The sequence below is a fragment of the Erinaceus europaeus genome, chromosome 2 (genome assembly GCF_950295315.1).
Source record: "Erinaceus europaeus chromosome 2, mEriEur2.1, whole genome shotgun sequence".
NCBI lineage: Eukaryota > Metazoa > Chordata > Mammalia > Eulipotyphla > Erinaceidae > Erinaceus > Erinaceus europaeus.
This window is the reverse complement of record NC_080163.1, coordinates 197824496-197844661: the sequence shown is the minus strand read 5'-3', so window position 1 is coordinate 197844661 and position 20166 is coordinate 197824496. Positions and strand designations below refer to the sequence as shown.

The following is a 20166-nucleotide window of genomic DNA, read 5'->3' as shown; positions in this document are numbered from 1 at the left end:
ACTGAACATGGATGTTGACAGGTGGATCCATACTCCCAGCCTGCCTCTCTCTTTCCCTAGTGGGGCAGGGCTCTGGGGAGGTGGGGTTCCAGGACGTGTTGGTGGGGTCATCCTGCAGAGATCATTTGCTGAATAGTGCATTGTGCTAACCCAGGGATGCCAACTTTTCCTACATTTAAGACAGCCGAGTGGTTGAGTCTCGCTAATATGGTGGATGTGTTTGAGGCATATGCCAATTGTCAGACTGTTTGCTTAGTTGATTGAAGAACGGCACGCAGTGAAAGTCTTCTTCGGCCTGTATTTCACTGGGTGAATTCTCAGGTTGGAGTTTAGCAAAGTCTGCCATTGGGGACATTCCTCTGTCACTGTTTCATCATTCCCTGTAATCATAACTGGTTTTCTTTTCTTTTCTTTTCTTTTCTTTTCTTTTCTTTTCTTTTCTTTTCTTTTCTTTTTTGCCACCAGGCTTATTGCTGGTGATTGGTGCTGGCACTATGAATCCACTGTTCCCAGTGGCCATTCCCCCCACACACACCTTTTTTTTTTTTCCTGTTCTATTTGATAGGCTAGAGAGAAATTGAGAGAGGAGGGGGAGACAGAGAGGAAGACAGAAAGATACGGTGCAGACCTGCTTCACTCCATGTCCTTGTGCAGGTCCTTGCTCATAGTGCTGTGTGTGCTTAGCCAGGTGCACCACAGCCTCAGAATTGCTTTTTCTTTCCATTTTTTAATTTTTTTTTCCTTTACTGCCTGTGTGTAGTCAGTATGCAGTGAAATGTATCAGAAGCAAAGCATTTGTTTTTATTTAGCTGTGTTAACATACTTGTCATGAAATCATGTTTCCCAGAGACCAAAATAGGTTACGTCAATCAAAAAGGGGGTTCAGGTCAAAAGCGTGTGTGTGTGTGTGTGTGTGTGTGTGTGTGTGTGTGTGTGTGCTTGCTTGTCTGTGTGTTCAATAGTCAATAGTCTGTCCCTGGGTGTTGTGACAGTGAAGCACCAACACAAACATTGTTGCAAGAGTATTACAGACTTGGGAAGCTTTTGAGCATTCATGTTTGGTATTTTTTTAGTTAAATGTCTTAAAGGTTTTTTGCTAGAGCTTGGTGTCAGCACTATGAATCCAATACTCCTGGTGGCCTTCCCTCCCCTTTTTTATTGGATAGGACAGAGAAATTGAGAGCGGAGGAAGAGATAGAGAAAGACACCTGCAGACCAGCTATACCACTTGTGAACTGTCCCCTCAGCAGGTGGGGAGCAGGGGCTTGAACCCAGGTCCCTGCACATGGTGATATGTGTGATTAACTGGGTACACCAGTGCCTGGTCTCACTTAAATGTCTTTTTAAAAAAAACCTGAGGTATAGTTGGTTGGTTAGAGTGTATATGTTTTAGGGATACAGCTTCACATCTGATTAGAACACATGCTACAGTGCTCAAGGACCTAGGTTTGAGCCTCCAGTCCCCACCTGCAGGGGGAAAGCTTTGCAAGTGGTAAAGCTGGGCTGCAGGTGTCTCTCTGTCTCTCTTCTCTCCATCTCCCCCTTCCCTCTTAATTTCTGGCTGTCTCTAGCCAATAAACAAATAAAGATAATTTTTAAAAGATTTTATTTATTTATGAGAAAGATAGGAGAGAGAAAGAACCAGACATCACTCTGGCACATGTGCTGCCGGGGATTGAACTCAGGACCTCATGCTTGAGAGTCCAATGCTTTATCACTGTGCCACCTCCCAGACCACACAAATAAAGATAATTTAAAAAGAAGAAAAATATATATATATTAAAAAGTTACAGAACATCAGCATACAGCACAGATCTCCCAGAGGCCCCAGATTCAATCCCTGGCATTCCTACATGCCAGAGCTAAGTAGTGCCCTAGCCTCACTATTGAATATTGAGCTATTGGAAAAATCATGGTGTATTTTTTCTTTTTCCTTTGTTTAAACTTCTTTAAAAATATTTTTTATTTATTACTGGATAGAGACAAAGAGAAATTGGCAGGGGGGGAGAATGAGAGGAAGAGAGACACCTGTAGTCCTGCTTCACCGCTGGTGAAGCTTTCCCCTGCAGGTGGGAACCAGGGACTTGAACTTGGGTCCTTTCGCATTATAATGTGTGTGCTTAACCAGGTGTGCCACCGCCTGTCCGCTACATTTTTTTTTTCTATGCAAAAATATGTCATGACTTTTCCAACAACCCAGTAAATGATTGATAAAGGAAACTATTTACAATAAATACATTTACACATTGAAGGGATCTAAGTTGGAGCTTTAGATAATAATAGTATCAATATATTTCTTTAAATCAACTCAACTGCTGGTGAACTATTCAAGACCAGTCTAAGCTAGTTGATACCATAAATACCGATGTCAGTACCTCAAATACTTGAGGTGCTTGCTGGAGATTGCTTTAGGACTCAGCTTTAAAAGCGAGGTAGGCCATCACCATGGGATGAAAAGCAACACTGAGTTAGCAATGTTTCTTTAGAGATGTTAGAGTAACAAAAGGGGGGACCCTACCCCATCTCCAGGTCCTCCCACAGACAGGTGGGCTCAGGCTCCCACCCCCTTGCTGTTAATCTGGGACGAGACTGTGGAGACTCCACTGAGAGCCACCTCAGCCAGTGGCTGAGGTGATCCAAGGTTCAGCTCAGCACGACCTTCCTGATGGCTTGTGTGGCTCTACCTGACAGGAAATCATTTTATTTTTGCCACTGGGGAAAATATAATCATATTTAAGAGGGGTAATTTGAACATGATTCACCCGCAGTCCCCAGGTCTTTCTAAAATTAAATTCTAACTGGAATAATAGACACACGGTCAGGGCAGCTTGTCTGGGTGGCAGGAAAAAAACAAGTGAAAAAATGACAACTGCTGAGTCCGTTCTTTCCTAAAATATAAAAACCTGATATTTTTTATGAAATGGTGGTAGCTGTGTTGTAGACTGACATTTCCCTCCATTTGATGTTACAGTTTGGCACCTTGTACACACGTACCAAAATAATGACAATAATAAATAAACAACCCCCTTTTTTAATGAGATTCCAAGAACAAACTCAGAAACTCTTGTTGAGCTGCCCTTGGTTTGATTTTATTATTACTTATTGATTTATACGAGACTCACTCACTCACTCACTCACTCACTCACTCACTCACTCACTCGCTCTAGAGGACCAGAGGACCATTCAGCTCTGATATCTGGTGCCATAACATATACTAGTGCTACGGAATGAATTTGTGGTCTCAGGTGTGTGAATTAGATGTCCTACTCTAGTTGTGAATTTCTGAGAGCAGAATAAGAAACAGAGGAAGAGAGAGGACAGTTCGACCAAAACACGGCTTCAGCATTCCTGGAGTTCCCGGGGTGCTGTCCATTTGCCTCCTAGGCAAGGCAGGGCCTTGAATCCTGGGCCTTGGATTTTGTGTGTCATGCACTTTACCCACAGAGCCCGGCAGAAATTTGATCCAGCAAAAATATGTTGGCCACAATGGTGGGTTTGGAATTGGCATTATTATTTTGAGTCTCACTACAATCAGAAATTATTGGCAAATTTTTACTGGTAGTGTGGAGGAATTTGTATTACCCAAGTATCCTTTTAAAACTATTTTTAAACTTTTTTAAAAACTTAATTTCATAGGAGAGAGAAACTGAGAGGGTAATGAACTGAGAGGTGGAAAAGGAGAGAGACAGAGAGACACCTACAGCACTGTTTCAACATTCAAGAAGCTTCCCCTCTGCAGGTGGGGACCTGGGGCTTGAACCTGGGTCCTTGTGCATGGTAACATAGGCACTTATTAACCTGGTGTGCCACTGCCTAAGTCTCTTATAATGTCTATTTAAGGTATTTTTAAAAGAAAATTCAGGGAAAAGGTATCAAATGAATAGAAAAATAAGATAATACTCCTTAAATATACTGAGGTACATATCAAAGTTGACTTCAAATAAAAGAACAATTCAAAATAACCCTAGAAGGGCAGGACAGTTTTTGTCACCATTGGGACATCACTGCTCCCAGCTGACTCTTTCAGACAGAGGGAAACAGAAGGAGAAGGGGAAACATACCCCTTCTCAATAGGGGCTGGGCTTGAACCTGGTTCACTCACCTGGGACAGTAGATACCCTTTCAGCTGAACTATCTTTCCAGCTCCCCCCCCACCCCCACCCAGGCAGGTTTTGATAAGTCAACCTTATTTATTGTTCCTATAACCTTACAGTAAGTTGTGGAAATTATGGAGAACACGGATATTATTAAGAGTTAATATACATCTATTGTTAATGTAGCAAAAATCTGAGTTGCCATCAGAAGAAATAAAAAGAAACAGTTTTCTAACATTTCATAACTTGAACTTTTTTGTTTTTAGAGAATTCTGAGAGTAAACAGTTTTCTGGTGCTTTTAACCTGCTTGGTTTGCTTATTATATATTACCTTGTTGATAAAATTTGGTTTGACTGGGACTAGGCGGTGGCTGCACCTGGATTAAGCTCACGTGATCATGCACAAGGGATCCAGTCCCTACCTGCAAGCGGGAAGCTTCGCCAACTGTGAAACAGTGCTGACGTGCCCTCTCTCTCTCTCTCTCTTTCTCTTCCTCTTCTCCCCCCTCTTTCCCTCTCGCCCCTTCAACTCTCAATTTTTCTCTGTCCTATGAAGTCAACAATATATAATTTGGTTTCATTAACATGGCAAAACTTGGTTCAGCTGGAGTTTTTTTTTTTCTTTTACTTTATATTAACATCAATGCCAAGTATCTCACATTTATACTTTAAGTATAAAATTTCAGAATACAAGTATAGTATTTATTTCTGTTTTTCATTATGATGACATTGTTTCACTAAAAACAGTTGTTAACGTGGATGGAACTGTCATGCCATCATCAATGATGTGACATGAATCCTATGTACGTCCTCTGTAAGAATTTGACAATATTTTCATAGTTCCGGAGAGGGGTTTCCAACCAATGCTGTTTTCCAATAAAATTTTTTTAAATGGTGACTTTGAATCTTTCCCTGGTAAAAACATTTTTTTTGTTCATCATTCTGTCACTTCCTGCATCATTTAATCATATTTTCCCTACAACTAGACCAACTTGAAGAATGTGTTTTTTTTTTTTTAACTTTCTTTTTACTGAGGGGATTCCTGACTGCTTTACAGTACGGTCAGGCATCGTCACATGCATATAATTTCATTATGTACCCAGCCCCGCAGTTCTCTTTCACCCTCCCAACAACCCCTCCTTTTATTTTATTTTTTTTGCCTCCAGGGTTATTGCTGGGGCTTGGTGCTTGCAGTTAAGAATCCACTGCTCCGGGTGTTGGGCGGTGGCGCAGTGGGTTAAGCGCGCGTGGCACAAAGCACAAGGACCAACATAAGGATCCCAGTTCGAGTCCCCAGCTCCCCACCTGCAGGGTAGTCGCTTCACAGGCGGTGAAGCAGGTCTGCAGGTGTCTCTCTTTCTCTCCCCCTCTCTGTCTTCCCCTCCTCTCTCCATTTCTCCCTGTCCTATCCAACAACGAACAACATCAACAATGGTAATAATAATAACCACAAGGAGGCGGCAACAAAAGGGGGAAAAATGGCCTCCAGGAGCAGTGGATTCATGGTGCAGGCACCGAGCCCAGCAATAACCCTGGGGAGAAAAAAAAAAGAATCCACTGCTCCTGGAAGACATTTTTTTTCCATTTAATTGGATAGAACAGAGAGAAATTGAGAGGGGAGGGGAAGGTAGAGGGGGAGAGAGAGAGATGGACATGATCCCCCTATAGGTGGGGAGCCGGGGACTTGAACCTGGATCCTTGTGCTTTGTACTTTGTGCACTTAACCAGGTGCAACACTGCCAGGTCCCCTCCCACACACACCCTCCTTTTCCCCAGAGTTCCTTGCTTTGATGCATCACACCATGCCCACTTCATGTTTCACTCTGTTCCTTTCCTCCCTGTTCCTAATTATTAGGTCCCACTTATAAGTAAGATCATTCTCTCTTTTTTTTTTTTCCTACAAACAATACATCTCATCGTAAATAAATAAATAAGTAAATAGCCATTAAGGTCATTCAAAGTCATGTTGCCATTTGTATCTTAATTTACTGCCTGCAGGCCCCATTGTAGAAAGGTGAATTCTGGGAGTCTGGTGGTAGCAAAGCGGGTTAAGTGCACATGGCACAAAGTGCCAGGACTGGATTAAGGATCCCAGTTTGAGCCCACCTGCAGGGGAGTCACTTCATAGGCTGTGAAGCAGGTCTACAGGTATCTATCTTTCTCTCCCTCTCCTCTCTCCATTTCTCTCTGTCCTATGTAGCAACGACGACATCAATAACAACAACAGTAACTACAACAACAATTAAAAAAACAAGGCAACGAAAGGGAAAATAAATATAATTTAAAAAAAAAAAAAAAGAAAGGTGAAATCTCCTTAAAGTGCTTATTATTTTCACTCATCTGTGAGGTAAACAGTTGCCCTGTGATATTTTTTTATATTAATTTTTCCTTTTGTTGCCCCTTTTTTATTGTTGTAGTTATTGTCGTTGTTATTGATATCCTCATTGGATAGGACAGAGAGAAATGGAGAGAGGAGGGGAAGACAGAGAGGGGGAGAGAAAGACACCTGCAGACCTGCTTCACCACCTGTGAAGCGACGCCCCTGCAGCTGGGGATCCGGGGGCTCGAACCAGGATCCTTATGCTGGTCCTTGCGCTTTGTGCCATGTGCGCTTAGCCTGTTGCGCTCCCGCCTGACTCCCTGCCCTGTGATTTTTTTTCTTTTTTTTCTTTTCACTAACATGCTGACTGTTAACCTAAAGATCTGGAATGACCAGTGTCCCCTCTGTCTTTCTCTTTGCTGTCCACAGAGTGGCTTCACGCCGTTGCACATAGCTGCCCACTACGGGAACGTGAACGTGGCCACTCTCCTCCTGAACCGAGGCGCCGCTGTGGACTTCACTGCCAGGGTACGAGGCCAGTAGCTTCTCCTCCTAGGTAGCTGTCAGCGTGGGCACTGTGTACTCAAGTAGCTTTGATCACCAAGAAAAGTTTTAGTTCTTCTTCCTTCCCTGGATCTGTGATAAAAGTGTGTAGATACTCCTTTTTATATCTTGTCCTTTAAATCACAGTCATCACACATGAAAAAAAAACAAAACAAACAGAATGCTTAAATTCACATTCATTTACAGAACTGTTTTGTAACAGTTCAGGAGGACACTGACTTAAATGTGAATTTTTATATTTAAAGAATCCCCCACCCACCCACCTGCCACCCACTGGCCCCATGGTGGGTTGTGAGTAGTGGCTTTCAGTCACCCAGTAATTAATTCAACTGCTGCCTTGAACTGGGTAAAATGTGTCAGTGCAGTTACACAGCAGCTCACACAACTGACAGGTTTTTGTTGTTGTTGTTTTTAAAGAGCTATCATAGAATGCTATGTTTTCACGAGCTGCTCTGTCACTTCATCGTAAAACTCAATGCAGTTGGTAAGAGTGACTTGAGGAGTATTTTCCAGATCATGACATATAAAAGTCAGCTGCCTGCCCACGCCGTCATGATCGTGCCGACAGGAAGCAGAATGAATGAATGAGGTCCATATATGTGTTGCATTTGCCCATAAGAGGCTTTAGTACGGGAGCCTGGCGGTAGCGCAGCGGGTTAAGCGCACGTGACACAAAGCACAAGGACCGGCGTGAGGATCCGGGTTCGAGCCCCTGGCTCCCCACCTGCAGGGGAGTCACTTCACAGGCGGTGAAGCAGGTCTGCAGGTGTCTAACTTTCTCTACCCCTCTCTGTCCTCCCTTACTCTCTCCATTTCTCTCTAAAAAAAAAAAATTTAATTAATTAATTAAGAAAGCTTCAGCATGCAGAAGCAGTGTTGGCTTCTTTATTTTTTAAAAATCCTATCTTATGTAGTATACATATAAATTAAACACAAACAAATATAAAATTAGCACGAATGAGATATATAAGTATTTTATATGTGGATATACATATATATTTAAGTTACCAGGTTTTATCTATACTTCTGGGCATTATTTATAGCTGTGTCATGAGATGAATGGAATGGACAGTCACATGCTCTGGAAGATATTCTGTCAGCATAGATAATAAAGACACGAACTATATAGTCTAACAAAGGCCATTGCTATGATAGCACCAATCGCTAAGAATCTCACATAAATCAGATTTCAGACACTAATAAAACATCACCGTTACTCCATTGAAAGTGCTCAATTAGATTAGAAAATAATCTAAGAGGCAGGGGTAGTAGCATAATGGTTATGCAAAGAGACTCTCTTTCCTGAGGCTCCAAAGTCTCAAGTTCAATCCTCCACACCAGCATAAGTCAGAACTGAGCAGTGCTCTAGTAAAAAAAAAAAAAAAACTAAAAATGCATGACATGATTACCGTCTTATCTCCAAGAAAAGATCATACGTTTAATGTTCCTTGAAATATTTTTATCATAATGCTACTTGATTCTGTTTTGGAAAATTAGAGTTAACTGTTCGGAAGGTGGTATGTAGTAGATTCACTTTCCATTGGTTCTTTTTTTTTTTTTAAATGTGTATTTTATTTTATTTTATTTTTACACATAAGACACTTCAGAAACCAGTCTTTAAGAGCATAAGATGTCTGGGAAGGAAAGATTAAGACTCTGAGCTAGGCTTTCCCCAGAATCTTGATTTTACCCCTCACAAGTGTGCCTCCTTGCCTGTCGACTGTCCCGTGTACCTCCAGTACCAGTGTGGTGGTGATATTCAGTAGACTAACTTAGCTATGCTGTTTCATTCTGTGGTTCATTCTAACTACAGTGCTTTGTGGTTTGTGTGCTCTGTCCTTCCTCAAAAGCCAAAGGCATGCAAACTATAGAAACCCCAGCTCAAATCAACCGCAGACTTCGCCCTCCCGCCACCTCCTTTGTGCCCTGTGACTCAAGTGCCCTCCCAGCTGTGCCCTGTCTTACCCAACATGCTCTTGTTTGGTCTTTCCATGGTGTAGAATGGAATCACTCCTCTGCATGTGGCTTCCAAAAGGGGGAACACAAACATGGTGAAGCTCTTACTGGATCGTGGAGGTCAGATTGATGCCAAAACTAGGGTGAGTGACTTTGTAATTTCCACTTCGCCGCTCCTCGTTCTGGTTTCCTTCTTTTTTAAAAAAATATTTATTTATTATTTATTTATTCCTTTTTGTTGCCCTTGTTTTATTATAGTTATTATTGTTGTTATTGATGTCGTCATTGTTGGATAGGACAGAGAGAAATGGAGAGAGATGGGGAAGACAGAGAGGGGGAGAGAAAGACAGACACCTGCAGACCTGCTTCACCACCTGTGAAGCGACTCCCCTGCAGGTGGGGAGCCGGGGGCTCGAACCGGGATCCTCACATTGATCCTTGCACTTTGCGCCACGTGCACTTAACCCGCTGCACTACCGCCCGACTCCCTCTGGTTTCCTTCTTGACCCACACCTTGGCGTCCAAGTCCCTCAAGCACAGGTGACGACTTCTCAAGGAAATTACGTTCTTGACTTGGAATCAAACCTCATACAAGATTTAAAGCTGCCAAGTCAAATTGTAAAGGGAAATTTAATCTGGGGGCCGGGCAGTAGCACAGTGGGTTAAGTGCCCACGGCGCAAAGTGCAAGGACTGGCGTAAGAATCCCGGTTTGAGTCCCCAGCTCCCCACCTACAGGGGGGTTGCTTCGCAAGTGGTGAAGCAGGTCTGCAGGTGTCTCTCTTTCTCTCCCCCTTTCTGTCTTCCCCTCCTCTCTCCATTTCTCTCTTTCCTGTCCAACAATGACAATATCAACAACAACAACAATAATAACTACAACAATTAAAAAAAAACAAGGGCAACAAAAGGGGAAAAAATAGCCTCCAGGAGCAGTGGATTCATAGTGCAGGCAGGCACCGAGCTCCAGCAATAACACTGGAGACAAAAAGAAAAATAGAAATTAATCTTTGCTCCAAAGCATTCAGAGAAGCAGGACATGTTAACTTGCTCTTCAATGAGATGGTTACCCCTCCTCCTTGCCTTTTAAGTTATTCGGGTAACTAGGATCAGAGATTGGACATAGGCATCTCTGATTGGTTGACTGCAACCATTGGAGACCCAGACCTGTAACCCAGCCTATAAAAAGTTGTAAGAACATGGCTTCCACATAGAATATTCTGATTATGTGTTAAAAATCGTTTCCTTCTAACTTTTTAATGCCTAAATTATTACTTTTTTTTCACAAGTGTTAGTCTGTATTGACTTAAGCAAGATTACTGCCGTTATGCTTATAGTAAAAAGAAAAAAAAAAGGATGCACAGGGCTGGTGAGGTAGCTGAGCTGGGAAGGTGCTTCCCTGCGATTCATACTGTGTGAGCTGAACCTGTTGTGCCACCACCTGGCCCCCGTGGAGGGTGCTTTCTTTACCATCCACAAGACCCAGATTCAATCCTTGTTTCCATCGTGTGGTGGGAAGCTTCGATGTTATGGTGTCTTTCCCTCTTTCCCTCTGTCTCTTTGTCTCTCTAGCTATAAAAGTGGGCCCAGAGTATTTGAAGTTCTGGTGACAACAAAAAGAAAACAAAAATTATTTTCCTAGCTATGAATATTTATATGTATATATATACCACACAAGTCTGCTTGGTCAGAGGTGGTATTCTTGTGTGATTTCAAACCTGTTAAGTCAAACATCCTTCTAAAGTTGATGCACTCACTCCTAATATAGATTAAAAGGAGAGTAAACACACTGCCTGTTTTCAAAGTTTCTCTCTACCACTACTAGTTAGCTCTCTAATACTGGTAGTTACTTTCTCACTGATAACAGTACTTACTTACAGAACCATGTGAGAATTGACTTTTAGGTCTTATTTATTTTGTGGAGGTTAACTACTTAGCTACTCAGAATCTTTGATTATGTTATGTTACTGTAATTATATGTGGTTACTTGCTCAAACATTAAACTAGTACTTCATGATTAGTCCCCTGGGATGGATTTGGTTAATTATAGATTTCAGCAAAAGTTAAAGCACTCCTGTAATACAGAACTTTTGATATAGAAGGTGTCTGTGGAAGACAGATCATGTCCTTAGAAGGTTTTGTTGTTGTTGTTGACTTTCATTTTCTATTGTTTACCAGGGCACTGCTGAGCTCTGGCTTATGGTGGTGCAGGGTACTAAACCTGGGAATATGGAGCCTCAGGAATGAGAGTCTGTTTGCATAACCGTTCTGCTATCTACCCACAGAATTTTTTTTTAATCTTCTCTTTGTTCTACAGTGGGAATTTTTTCATTTATCAACTTTTAATTTTATTTAAAACTTTTATTATATTTATCCATTGGATAGACACACTCAGAAAAATTCAAGGGCATCAGGAGATATAGAAAAGAATAGAGAGGGAGTCGGGCGGTAGCACAACTGGTTAAGCGTACATGGCGCAAAGCACGAGGACTGATGTAAGGATCCAGGTTCGAGCCCTGGCTCCCCACCTGCAGAGGAGTCACTTCACAGGCGGTGAAGCAGGTCTGCAGATGTCTGTCTTTCTCTCCCCCCTCTGTCTTCCCCTCCTCTCTCCATTTCTCTGTCCTATCCAACGACGACATCAACAACAATAATAACTACTACAACAGTGGAAACAACAAGGGCAACAAAAAGGAAATATATATTACTTGGATCCTTGCACATTGTGATATGTGCACTTAAATGACTGCGTCACCACCCAGCCCCACTATCTTTACTCTGTTTAGTTTGGTGCCCACACACTAGTCATTGATACAGTAGTAAAAGGTGGTACTAGGGGTAGATAGCATAATGGTTATGCAAGCAGACTTTCATTTCTGAGGCTCCAAAGTCCCAGGTTCCATCCCCTGCACCACCATAAGCCAGAACTGAGCAGTGCTCTGGTAAAAAAAAAAAAAAAAAAAATCAAATCTCTGGGGTTGAGTGGTAGCACAGCGGGTTAAGCGCACATAGCATGAAGCACAAAGACCAGAGTAAGGATCCTGGTCCAAGCCCCCAGCTCCCCACCTGCAGGGGGAGTCACTTCATGAGTGGAGAAACAGGTCTATAGGTGTCTATCTTTCTCTCCCCTCCCCTGTCTTACCTCCTCTCTCCATTTCTCTCTGTTCTATCCAACAACAATAATAATAACAACAACAACGATAAAACAACCAGGGCAGCAAAAGGGGAAAAAAAGTAGGCTCTAGGAGCCATGGGTTACTGAGCCCCAGCAATAACCCTGGAGGCAAAAACAAAACAAAACAAAAAGTGGTACTGACACTGCCCCATAAGGTCAAATACCTCCTCTGAGGAACAGCAGTTGTGAAAGCAGGTAGGTTCTTTTCATTCTTATTTTAACTAAAAGATGTTTTTGTTTGTTTGTTTGTTTTTTAGAAAGGATTCTTGCTTTAAAGATGATTAAGAGGCTGGCAAAAACAGCTCACTTGGATAGTGGGCTACTTTGCCATGTGTGTGAGCCAGATTTCAGCACAGCCCTCACTGCATTGAAAGAAGCTTCTGTGTTATGGGGTCTCAGTCTCTCTCTCTCTCTTTCTCTCTCTTTCTCTCTCTCTCTCATTTGTTTATTATTGGATAGAGACAGAAATTGAAAGGGGAGAGGAGATAGAGAAGGAAAGAGAGAGAGAGACACCTGCAGCCCTGCTTCACCACTTGTGGGAACCAGGGACTTGAACCCAGGTCCTTGCACACTGTAATGTGTGTGCTTAACCAGGTGCACCACCGCCTGGCTCTCTCTCTCTCTCTCTCTCTCTCTCTCTCTCTCTCTGTCATCTTCTCCTCCTCTGTCTTTGAACCAAGTATCGAGCATTGCTGGGCTGCGTCACTAGGGTGGCATTCAGGGGATACTCTTTTGAAGAGGGCCGTAGATGCAGCTGCCCCTGTTGTTTCCGTCTGTCCAGTGAGATCCAGTGTCATAGAGTTGTTCTCCCGGCAGGACGGCCTGACGCCACTGCATTGTGCTGCGAGGAGCGGACATGACCAAGTGGTGGAGCTTCTGCTGGAGCGGGGGGCTCCCTTGCTGGCCAGGACTAAGGTGAGTCACCCCACGAAAGTCCTCCCTCACTCCTGCTTCTGCCTTAGTGCCCATCTCGATTCTTCCTGAACTGAAAGCGCCAGCCAAGTGTTTTCTAGTGAATCAGTATGTCTGTCTGCTGGGACTGAGGAATATATTGACTATTGAAGATTTAAAATGCATATGCACTGAGCTGGATTAGGTAGATAGCCTGCAGGGTTTTTCTGTATTTTTCATTTAAAAATTTTTTTTAATTTATGAAATGGAAATATTGACAAGACTATATAGGGTAAGAGGGATACAATTGGTTAAGTGCACATGGCGTAAAGTGCAAGGAACGATTTAAGGACCCCAGCTCAAGCCCCTGGCTCCCCACCTGCAGGGGGGTTGCTTCATAGGCAGTGAAGCAGGTCTGCAGGTGTCTGTCTTTCTCTCCCCCTCTCTGTCTTCCCCTCCTCTCTCAATTTCTCTCTGTCCTATCCAACAACAATGACTGCAACGACAACAATAACGATCACAACAGTGATAAACAACAAGGGCAAGAAAAGGGGAAAAAAATAGCCTCCAGGAGCAGTGGATTCCTGATGCAGGCACAGACGCCCAGCGATAACCCTAGAGGCAAAAAAGAGGGGCACAATTCCACACAATGCCCACCTCCAGAGCTCCATATCCCATCCCATCCCCTCATAACTTTCCTATTCTTTATTCTTTATTCTTCTGGGAATACGGACCCAGGGTCATTATGGGGTACAGAAGGTGGAAGGTCTGGCTTCTGTAATTGCTTCCCCACTGAACATGGGTGTTGGCAGGTGGATCCATACTCCCAGCCTGTCTCTCTCTTTCCCTAGTGGGGCAGGGCTCTGTGGAAGCAGGGCTCCAGGACACATTGCTGGGGTCGTCTGCCCAGGGAGGTCTGGTAGGCGTCATGGTAACATCTGGAACCTGGTGGTCGAGATTCCCAGGTTGTGAGCAGTTTCCTTGCAGAGCTCACACCAGGCATTGTCTCCAAGCATCCGTCTTGGCCCCACCACTTTCTGTATTTTTCACCTGCTAAACCATCTGTACCTGCATATGGAAATTGGGAGATCATTGTATTCGATAGGAGAGCATCATCTGTACGTGTGTGACCCAGGCTCATGCCTGACCCTCACCGTACTGGAGGAAGCTTCAGTGCTCTGGTGTCCTTCCCTTTCCCCCTCTGTTTCTCCCTCCCTCCCTCCCTCCCTCTCTCTTTAATTTTTTTTTTAGTAATGATTTACTATTGATTTACAAAATTACAAGACAACAGGCTTACAGCTCTGTACCATTCCCACCACCGGACTTCTGTATTCCCATTCCCTCCATTGTAAGCCATGCCAGTTCTCCCAAGGTTGTAGCTATGAGGTTACTATTAGTTCTACAACTGTCTATGTTTGCATGTGTTTGCCTGTTTTTTTCCTATTGTCCCATCTTCTCTTCCTTTCTAAGTTACACACACATCTATAACTACATCCAAATGCCCCTCCGTTTTTCCTCTTCTCTCTCCGGTCCTGATGGAGAGCCCTTTCAGAGCCCTCTGGTCATCTCCCCCCTATTATTTCTTCCCTACTTGGAGTATAAAACAATTTTTATTTATTTATTAATGACAAAGCTAGGAAGAGGGAGAGAAAGAACCAGTCATCGGAACCTCATGCTTGAGAGTCCAATGTTTTATCCACGATGCAATCTCCTGGACCATGGAACAGAAGGTTTTTTTTTTTTTTTTTTTTTTTTTTTGCCTCCAGGGTTATTGCTGGTGCCTGGTGCCTGCACCAGGAATCCTCTGCTCCTGGAGGCCATTTTTCTCATTTTTGTTGCCCTTGTTGTTGCACATGTTTTTTTTTATTATTATTGTTATAGCTGTTGCTATTGGATAGGACCGAGAGAAATGGAGAGAGAAGGGGAAGACAGAGAGGGGGAGAGAAAGACAGACACCTGCAGACCTGCTTCACCGCCTGTTAGTCGACCCCCCTGCAGGGAGCTAGGGGCTCGAACTGGGATCCTTACTGGAACAAAATTTTTAAAATATTTTTATTTATTCATTATTGGGTAGAGACAGAGAGAAATTGAGAGGGGAGGGGGTGAGAGGGAGAGAGAGAGAGAGACAGAGACACCTGCAGCCCAGCTTCACCGTTCATGAAACTTTCCCCCTGTAGGTGGAAACCAGGGGCTTGAACTTCAGTCCTTCCTCACTGTATCATGTGCACTCAACCAGGTGCACCACCACCTGGATCTGACCAGTATTCTTTATGGGGTGCAGAAGGTGGGAGTTCTGGCTTCTGTAATCGCTTCTCCACTGGATATGGGCATTGGCAGGTGGATCCATACTCCCAGCCTGTTTCTGTCTTTCCTTAATAGGGTAGAGTTCTGGAGAGGGGAGGTTCCAGGATGCATTGCTGAGGTTATCTGCCCAGCAAAGTCTGTCTGTCTCTCTTTCTTTCTCTCTCTGAAAAAGTCATCCTGACCCCCCCAAAAAAAAAAAAAAAGAAAACAGCCTAAGGAGCAAGTTTTGACCTCATAGTCTTAATCTCCTAGGCAGGCCCAGCAGACAAAATCACTCACTCCTGCTGCTGATGTTCTGGTATTGGTGGCTGTTGTCTATGGGCTTAGTAGGTGACTCAGAAGCACAGTTAAGACAGGCCACCTCTAAAGAGCCAGCTAGCAAGCACGGTACACCCTAGGGCACAGGGTCTAGCATTTTGTCACTCTGCTCAAGCATGGGGGGCGGTACTCATCTGCAGGCGTGAAGAGCCTGTGACACCCTGATCTGATGAGGGTTTATCTAGGGAAAAAACAAGAACGACTGGGAGCTTCTGTTTGCGGTTTATAAAAGCAGCAGGCTTACTAGGTACATCTAATCTGGGATGGAAGGGGCTGGGCGGTAGCGCACCTAATTAAGTGCACATATTAGCATGCTGAAGGACCTGGGTTTGAGCCCTTGCTCCCCACCTGCAGGGGGGAAAGCTTCATGAGTAGTGAAGCTGGTCTGCAGGTGTCTCTCTGTCTCTCTCCCTCTCTATGTCCCCTCCCCTCTCAATTTCTCTCTCTCCTTTCAAGTATAATAGAAAAGAAAAACCAAAAACAAATGGAAAAATGAGCACGGGGAGTAGTGGATGCCTACTACCAGCACAGAACCCCAGCTATAACCCTGACGGGGAAAAACAATAATAATACTAACAGGTTATCTTCAGCAGAGAAAAGGTGATCTAGACATGTGACAGGAGCCATGAGTCCTTCAACTTGGTTCACCAACATCCAGCTACAACACACAAAGGTCCCAGGAGGAGACAGGAAATGAATGACCAGGCCAAGGGCAAGCAGGAGGGAACGAAGAAGAGGCAAAAGACAAGAGACAAATAAGGTTCAACCTCCACCAGAGTCTTGTTTAGGTAGTCTCTCATACCCACAATCCCTCAGGTGATTTATGTCAGCCTGACATCAGCCGTACGCTAACTATGTACAGAGTCCATAATTCCTTTTGCTTGCAGTCAGTAAAGAATGTATTCACGATAGGTAGGTTTCCATTATGAAATCTGTTTGAGGGCTGGGGGTAGATAGCATAATGGTTATGCAAAGAGACTCTCATGCCTGAGGCTTCAAAAGTTCCAAGTTCAATCCCCCGTGCCACTATAAGCTAGAGCTGAATAGTGCTCTGGTAAAAAAAAAAAAAAAAGATAGTAATAATAAATGATAAAATAAAATAAAATTGAAAAGCCATGTCACTATACATCACTAATAAATTAATTAATTAATTGGATAGAGACGGGCAGAAATTGAGAGAGAAGGGGGAGAGACACAGCGAGATACCTGCAGCCCTGCTTTACTGCGTATGTAGCTTTCCCCCTGTAGGTGGGGCCCAGGGGCTCAAACCCAGGTCCTTGTGCATTGTAACGTGCACTCAACTAGGTGCGCCACCGCCCAGCCCCCAGTTCCAGATTTTCTAGCTTTACTTTGGGCTACCGGAAAATATCCTGAGACACAAATGGAAACTAATCACACACAACTCTCTGACGGGATGCCCAGCAAGCCTTGCAGCCGTAAATAAAACAGCGCTCTTTTTCATTCTAAAGATCAGTTTGATAAGAGTGAGCAAAGCAAAGGAGATAACAGAGCACTGCTCAGCTCTTGTGTAATAAGGCGGTGGCAGGGATTGAACCAGGGACCTTTGGGACTTCAGGCTTGCACATCTGGTGTTCTAGCAGACTTAGATATCTCCTAGGTCCCAAGACAGAAATTGTAGACAAAGGGCAGTCTTATATTTTCTCCATTTCACCTCCCTTCTCCCCTGAAAAGGATTAGTATCAGCTAGTGCTGAGGAAAATAAAGGAAACCAAGGCAAGTCTATAAAAATAATACAATTTGGGAGTCGGGTGGTAGCGCAGCGGGTTAAGCGCATGTGGCACAAAGCGCAAGGACCGAAGTAAGGATCCCGGTTCAAGCCTCCGGCTCCCCACCTGCAGGGGAGTCACTTCACAAACGATAAAGCAGGTCTGCAGGTGTCTGTCTTTCTCTCCCCTTCTCTGTCTTCCCCTCCTCTCTCCATTTCTCTCTGTCCTATCCAACAATGACGACATCAATAACAACAACAATAATAACAACAAGGGCAACAAAAGGGAATAAATATAAAAATAATACAATTAAAAAAACACATATAATATTTTAATAATCAGTTGAAGTCCCTTAGAGCAGAAGTGAGCACACACTTACACCATGTAGACAGGAAACTCAGCCTCTCCAGAGTTGTCCCGCAGACCATCAACCCACACGGGAGCCCCACGCATAGTGTGGAGAGACTCCTTGATGGGTAGAACAGGACTGTGGTGTCTGTTCTCTCTGTATTTTTTTCTCCTCTCTCCTTCCATCCCTCCCTCTCAAAAACCAAAAAAAAAGAGAGAAAGTAGAGGCCATTCAGCCACTTTGTTGCTTGCATGAGGCCCTGGGTTCATCCCCTGGTGCTGGATAAGATGGTGGTAATGGTGATGACACAAGACAAAGGAATCTGAACTTAGACCATCCTGGATCTAAGAGACAATCCGAGTCTCCTCTCCCTCACTCTCTTACTTACTCCTCCTTCCCCTACTTTCCCTTCCATTTAGAAGCAATGAGGTCCATGCAGAGACATCCCCATGGGTGGCGTTAGATGCAAATCATGGCAATATCTGCTCCCCACTCACTTCTGCGTATCCTTCTCTGTGGCTCAGTCATCCACCTGAATCTCCACACCTCCTTTATCTGCCTTCATGAGAGACAGAGCACTGTGTGTGTCTTCCTCAGAATCCTTTCAGTTCTGAGCTGAGCAGGTCCCCTGGCTCCCCTCCCAGCGGGACAGAATCTGCTGTGTGTTTCGTTTGTTTATTTTATTTATTTATTTATTTATTTATTTATTTATTTATTTATTTATTTTCCTTTTTGTTGCCCTTGTTGATTTTATCAGTTGTGGTTATTATTATTGTTGTTATTGATGTTGTTGCCAGATAGGACAGAGAGAAATGGAGAGAGGAGGGGAAGACAGAGATGGGGAGAGAAAGATAGACACCTGCAGACCTGCTTCATCGCCTGTGAAGGGACCCCCCTCTAGGTGGGGAGCTGGGGGCTTGAACCTGAAACCTTACGCCGGTCCTCCAGTTTCGCGCCACGTGCACTTAACCCACTGCGCTACAGCCCGACCTCCCCCGCTGTCTGTTTTGATGTTAGATGTTGACTCATTTGTCCCCCTGCCTCTGGCTGGGTGGGAGAGAGTGAATGGCCGAGCTGTGTTTCAGAGCCCAAAAGCAGTGACCGGCTTGGTTTTGTTCCCTTGCACAGAACGGGCTGTCTCCTCTGCACATGGCGGCCCAGGGGGACCACGTGGAGTGTGTGAAGCACCTGCTGCAGCACAAGGCCCCCGTGGACGACGTGACCCTGGACTACCTGACGGCCCTCCATGTGGCTGCGCACTGCGGACACTACCGTGTCACCAAGCTCCTCCTGGACAAGAGAGCCAACCCCAATGCCAGAGCCCTGGTAAACCCAGCCCTGCCCCTGTTGGGTGTCCACTCAGTCTGGGTCAAAGCCAGCAAGGCCACGCCAGGGCTGGAGCGGGGAGAGCACATTCAGACACTGGCTACATATAGCTGGGGATGCACGTTGACTCTGCCTAGCTGGTCACTGCCCACGGCTGCCTGCCCATGGCTGTCTATCCATGCCAGGCCGCCATGGCTTGCTGTCAACATGGTCGCTGTGAGTGAGGGGAGATTTCAAAAACCCCAAGCCACAGTCCTCTACCTCCCCACCCCTCCCCAAAAAAAGAAACCAAAAAAACAAAAGAAACAAATAAACCCTCTGGTGTGATAAACAGCCCCAAGTAGAAAACAAAAGTTGAGGGGGCTGGGCAGTGACATACCCAATTAAGCGCACATATTAGCAAGCACCAGGACCTGGGTTCAAACTCCCCACTCCGTACCTGCGAGGGTTCCTGCTTGATGAGTTGTGAAGCAGGTCTGCAGGTGTCTTTCTCTCCCCCTTTCTATCTCCCTTCCCCTCTCAATTTCTCTCTGTCATGTCAAATAAAAAATAGAAAGGGGGGGGGGGGCAGATGGCCTCCAGGAATGGTGAATTCGTAGTGTAGGCAGCAAGCCTTAGAGAGAACCCAGTGAACAAAAAAAAAAAAAAGAAAGAAAGAAAGAAAGGAAAGCAAAAGTTTAAAAGGCATTATAGAACCAATTCTAGATGCTTCTAGACAGAGTCAGGACAAAACATTAAATCTTATCCATCTCTTTTGTTGGGGCAGGTGGTATGGATTATTATTATTTTTTTTTTAAAAGAAAAGATTTCAAGGTAGGGAACCAATGTGACTAGCTAAAAGAGTATGAAATGTAAGCTTCCATGGAGGTTGATTCTTTTGACCCAACTTCCCAAGCCCAGGGGAATCCTCTTGCTTGAAGAAGCGTTACTTGTGTACCCCATTCAGGAAGGGCTCCAGTGCAGCTTCTGTGTCTCCTACACTCTCATAAATCTTCCCTGTTGCCTTCCTGTTCTAACCATCAGCACTGAAAAACCACTAACGCGCACTCACTTGGGCCTCTTGTTCCCTAATCACCAGACTAAAAGCAGATTCGTCTTTCTGATATGTTCACACAGTTTGTTTTCTGTCAGATTGCCTTCAGATGGT

General features: G+C 44.3%; 1 protein-coding gene across 8 annotated transcripts in view; it reads left to right on the top strand.

The window, feature by feature from the left end:
- Window positions 1-20166, top strand: part of LOC103123836 (ankyrin-2) — a 181276-nt gene that overhangs the window by 8052 nt on the left and 153058 nt on the right. For all 8 annotated transcript variants that reach the window (XM_060186199.1, XM_060186198.1, XM_060186197.1 and 5 more), the window contains exons 4-7: window positions 6844-6942; window positions 8979-9077; window positions 12921-13019; window positions 18822-19019. In XM_060186199.1, the coding sequence (XP_060042182.1) occupies window positions 6844-6942; window positions 8979-9077; window positions 12921-13019; window positions 18822-19019 (495 nt within the window). The remainder of the gene's footprint in view (window positions 1-6843; window positions 6943-8978; window positions 9078-12920; window positions 13020-18821; window positions 19020-20166) is intronic.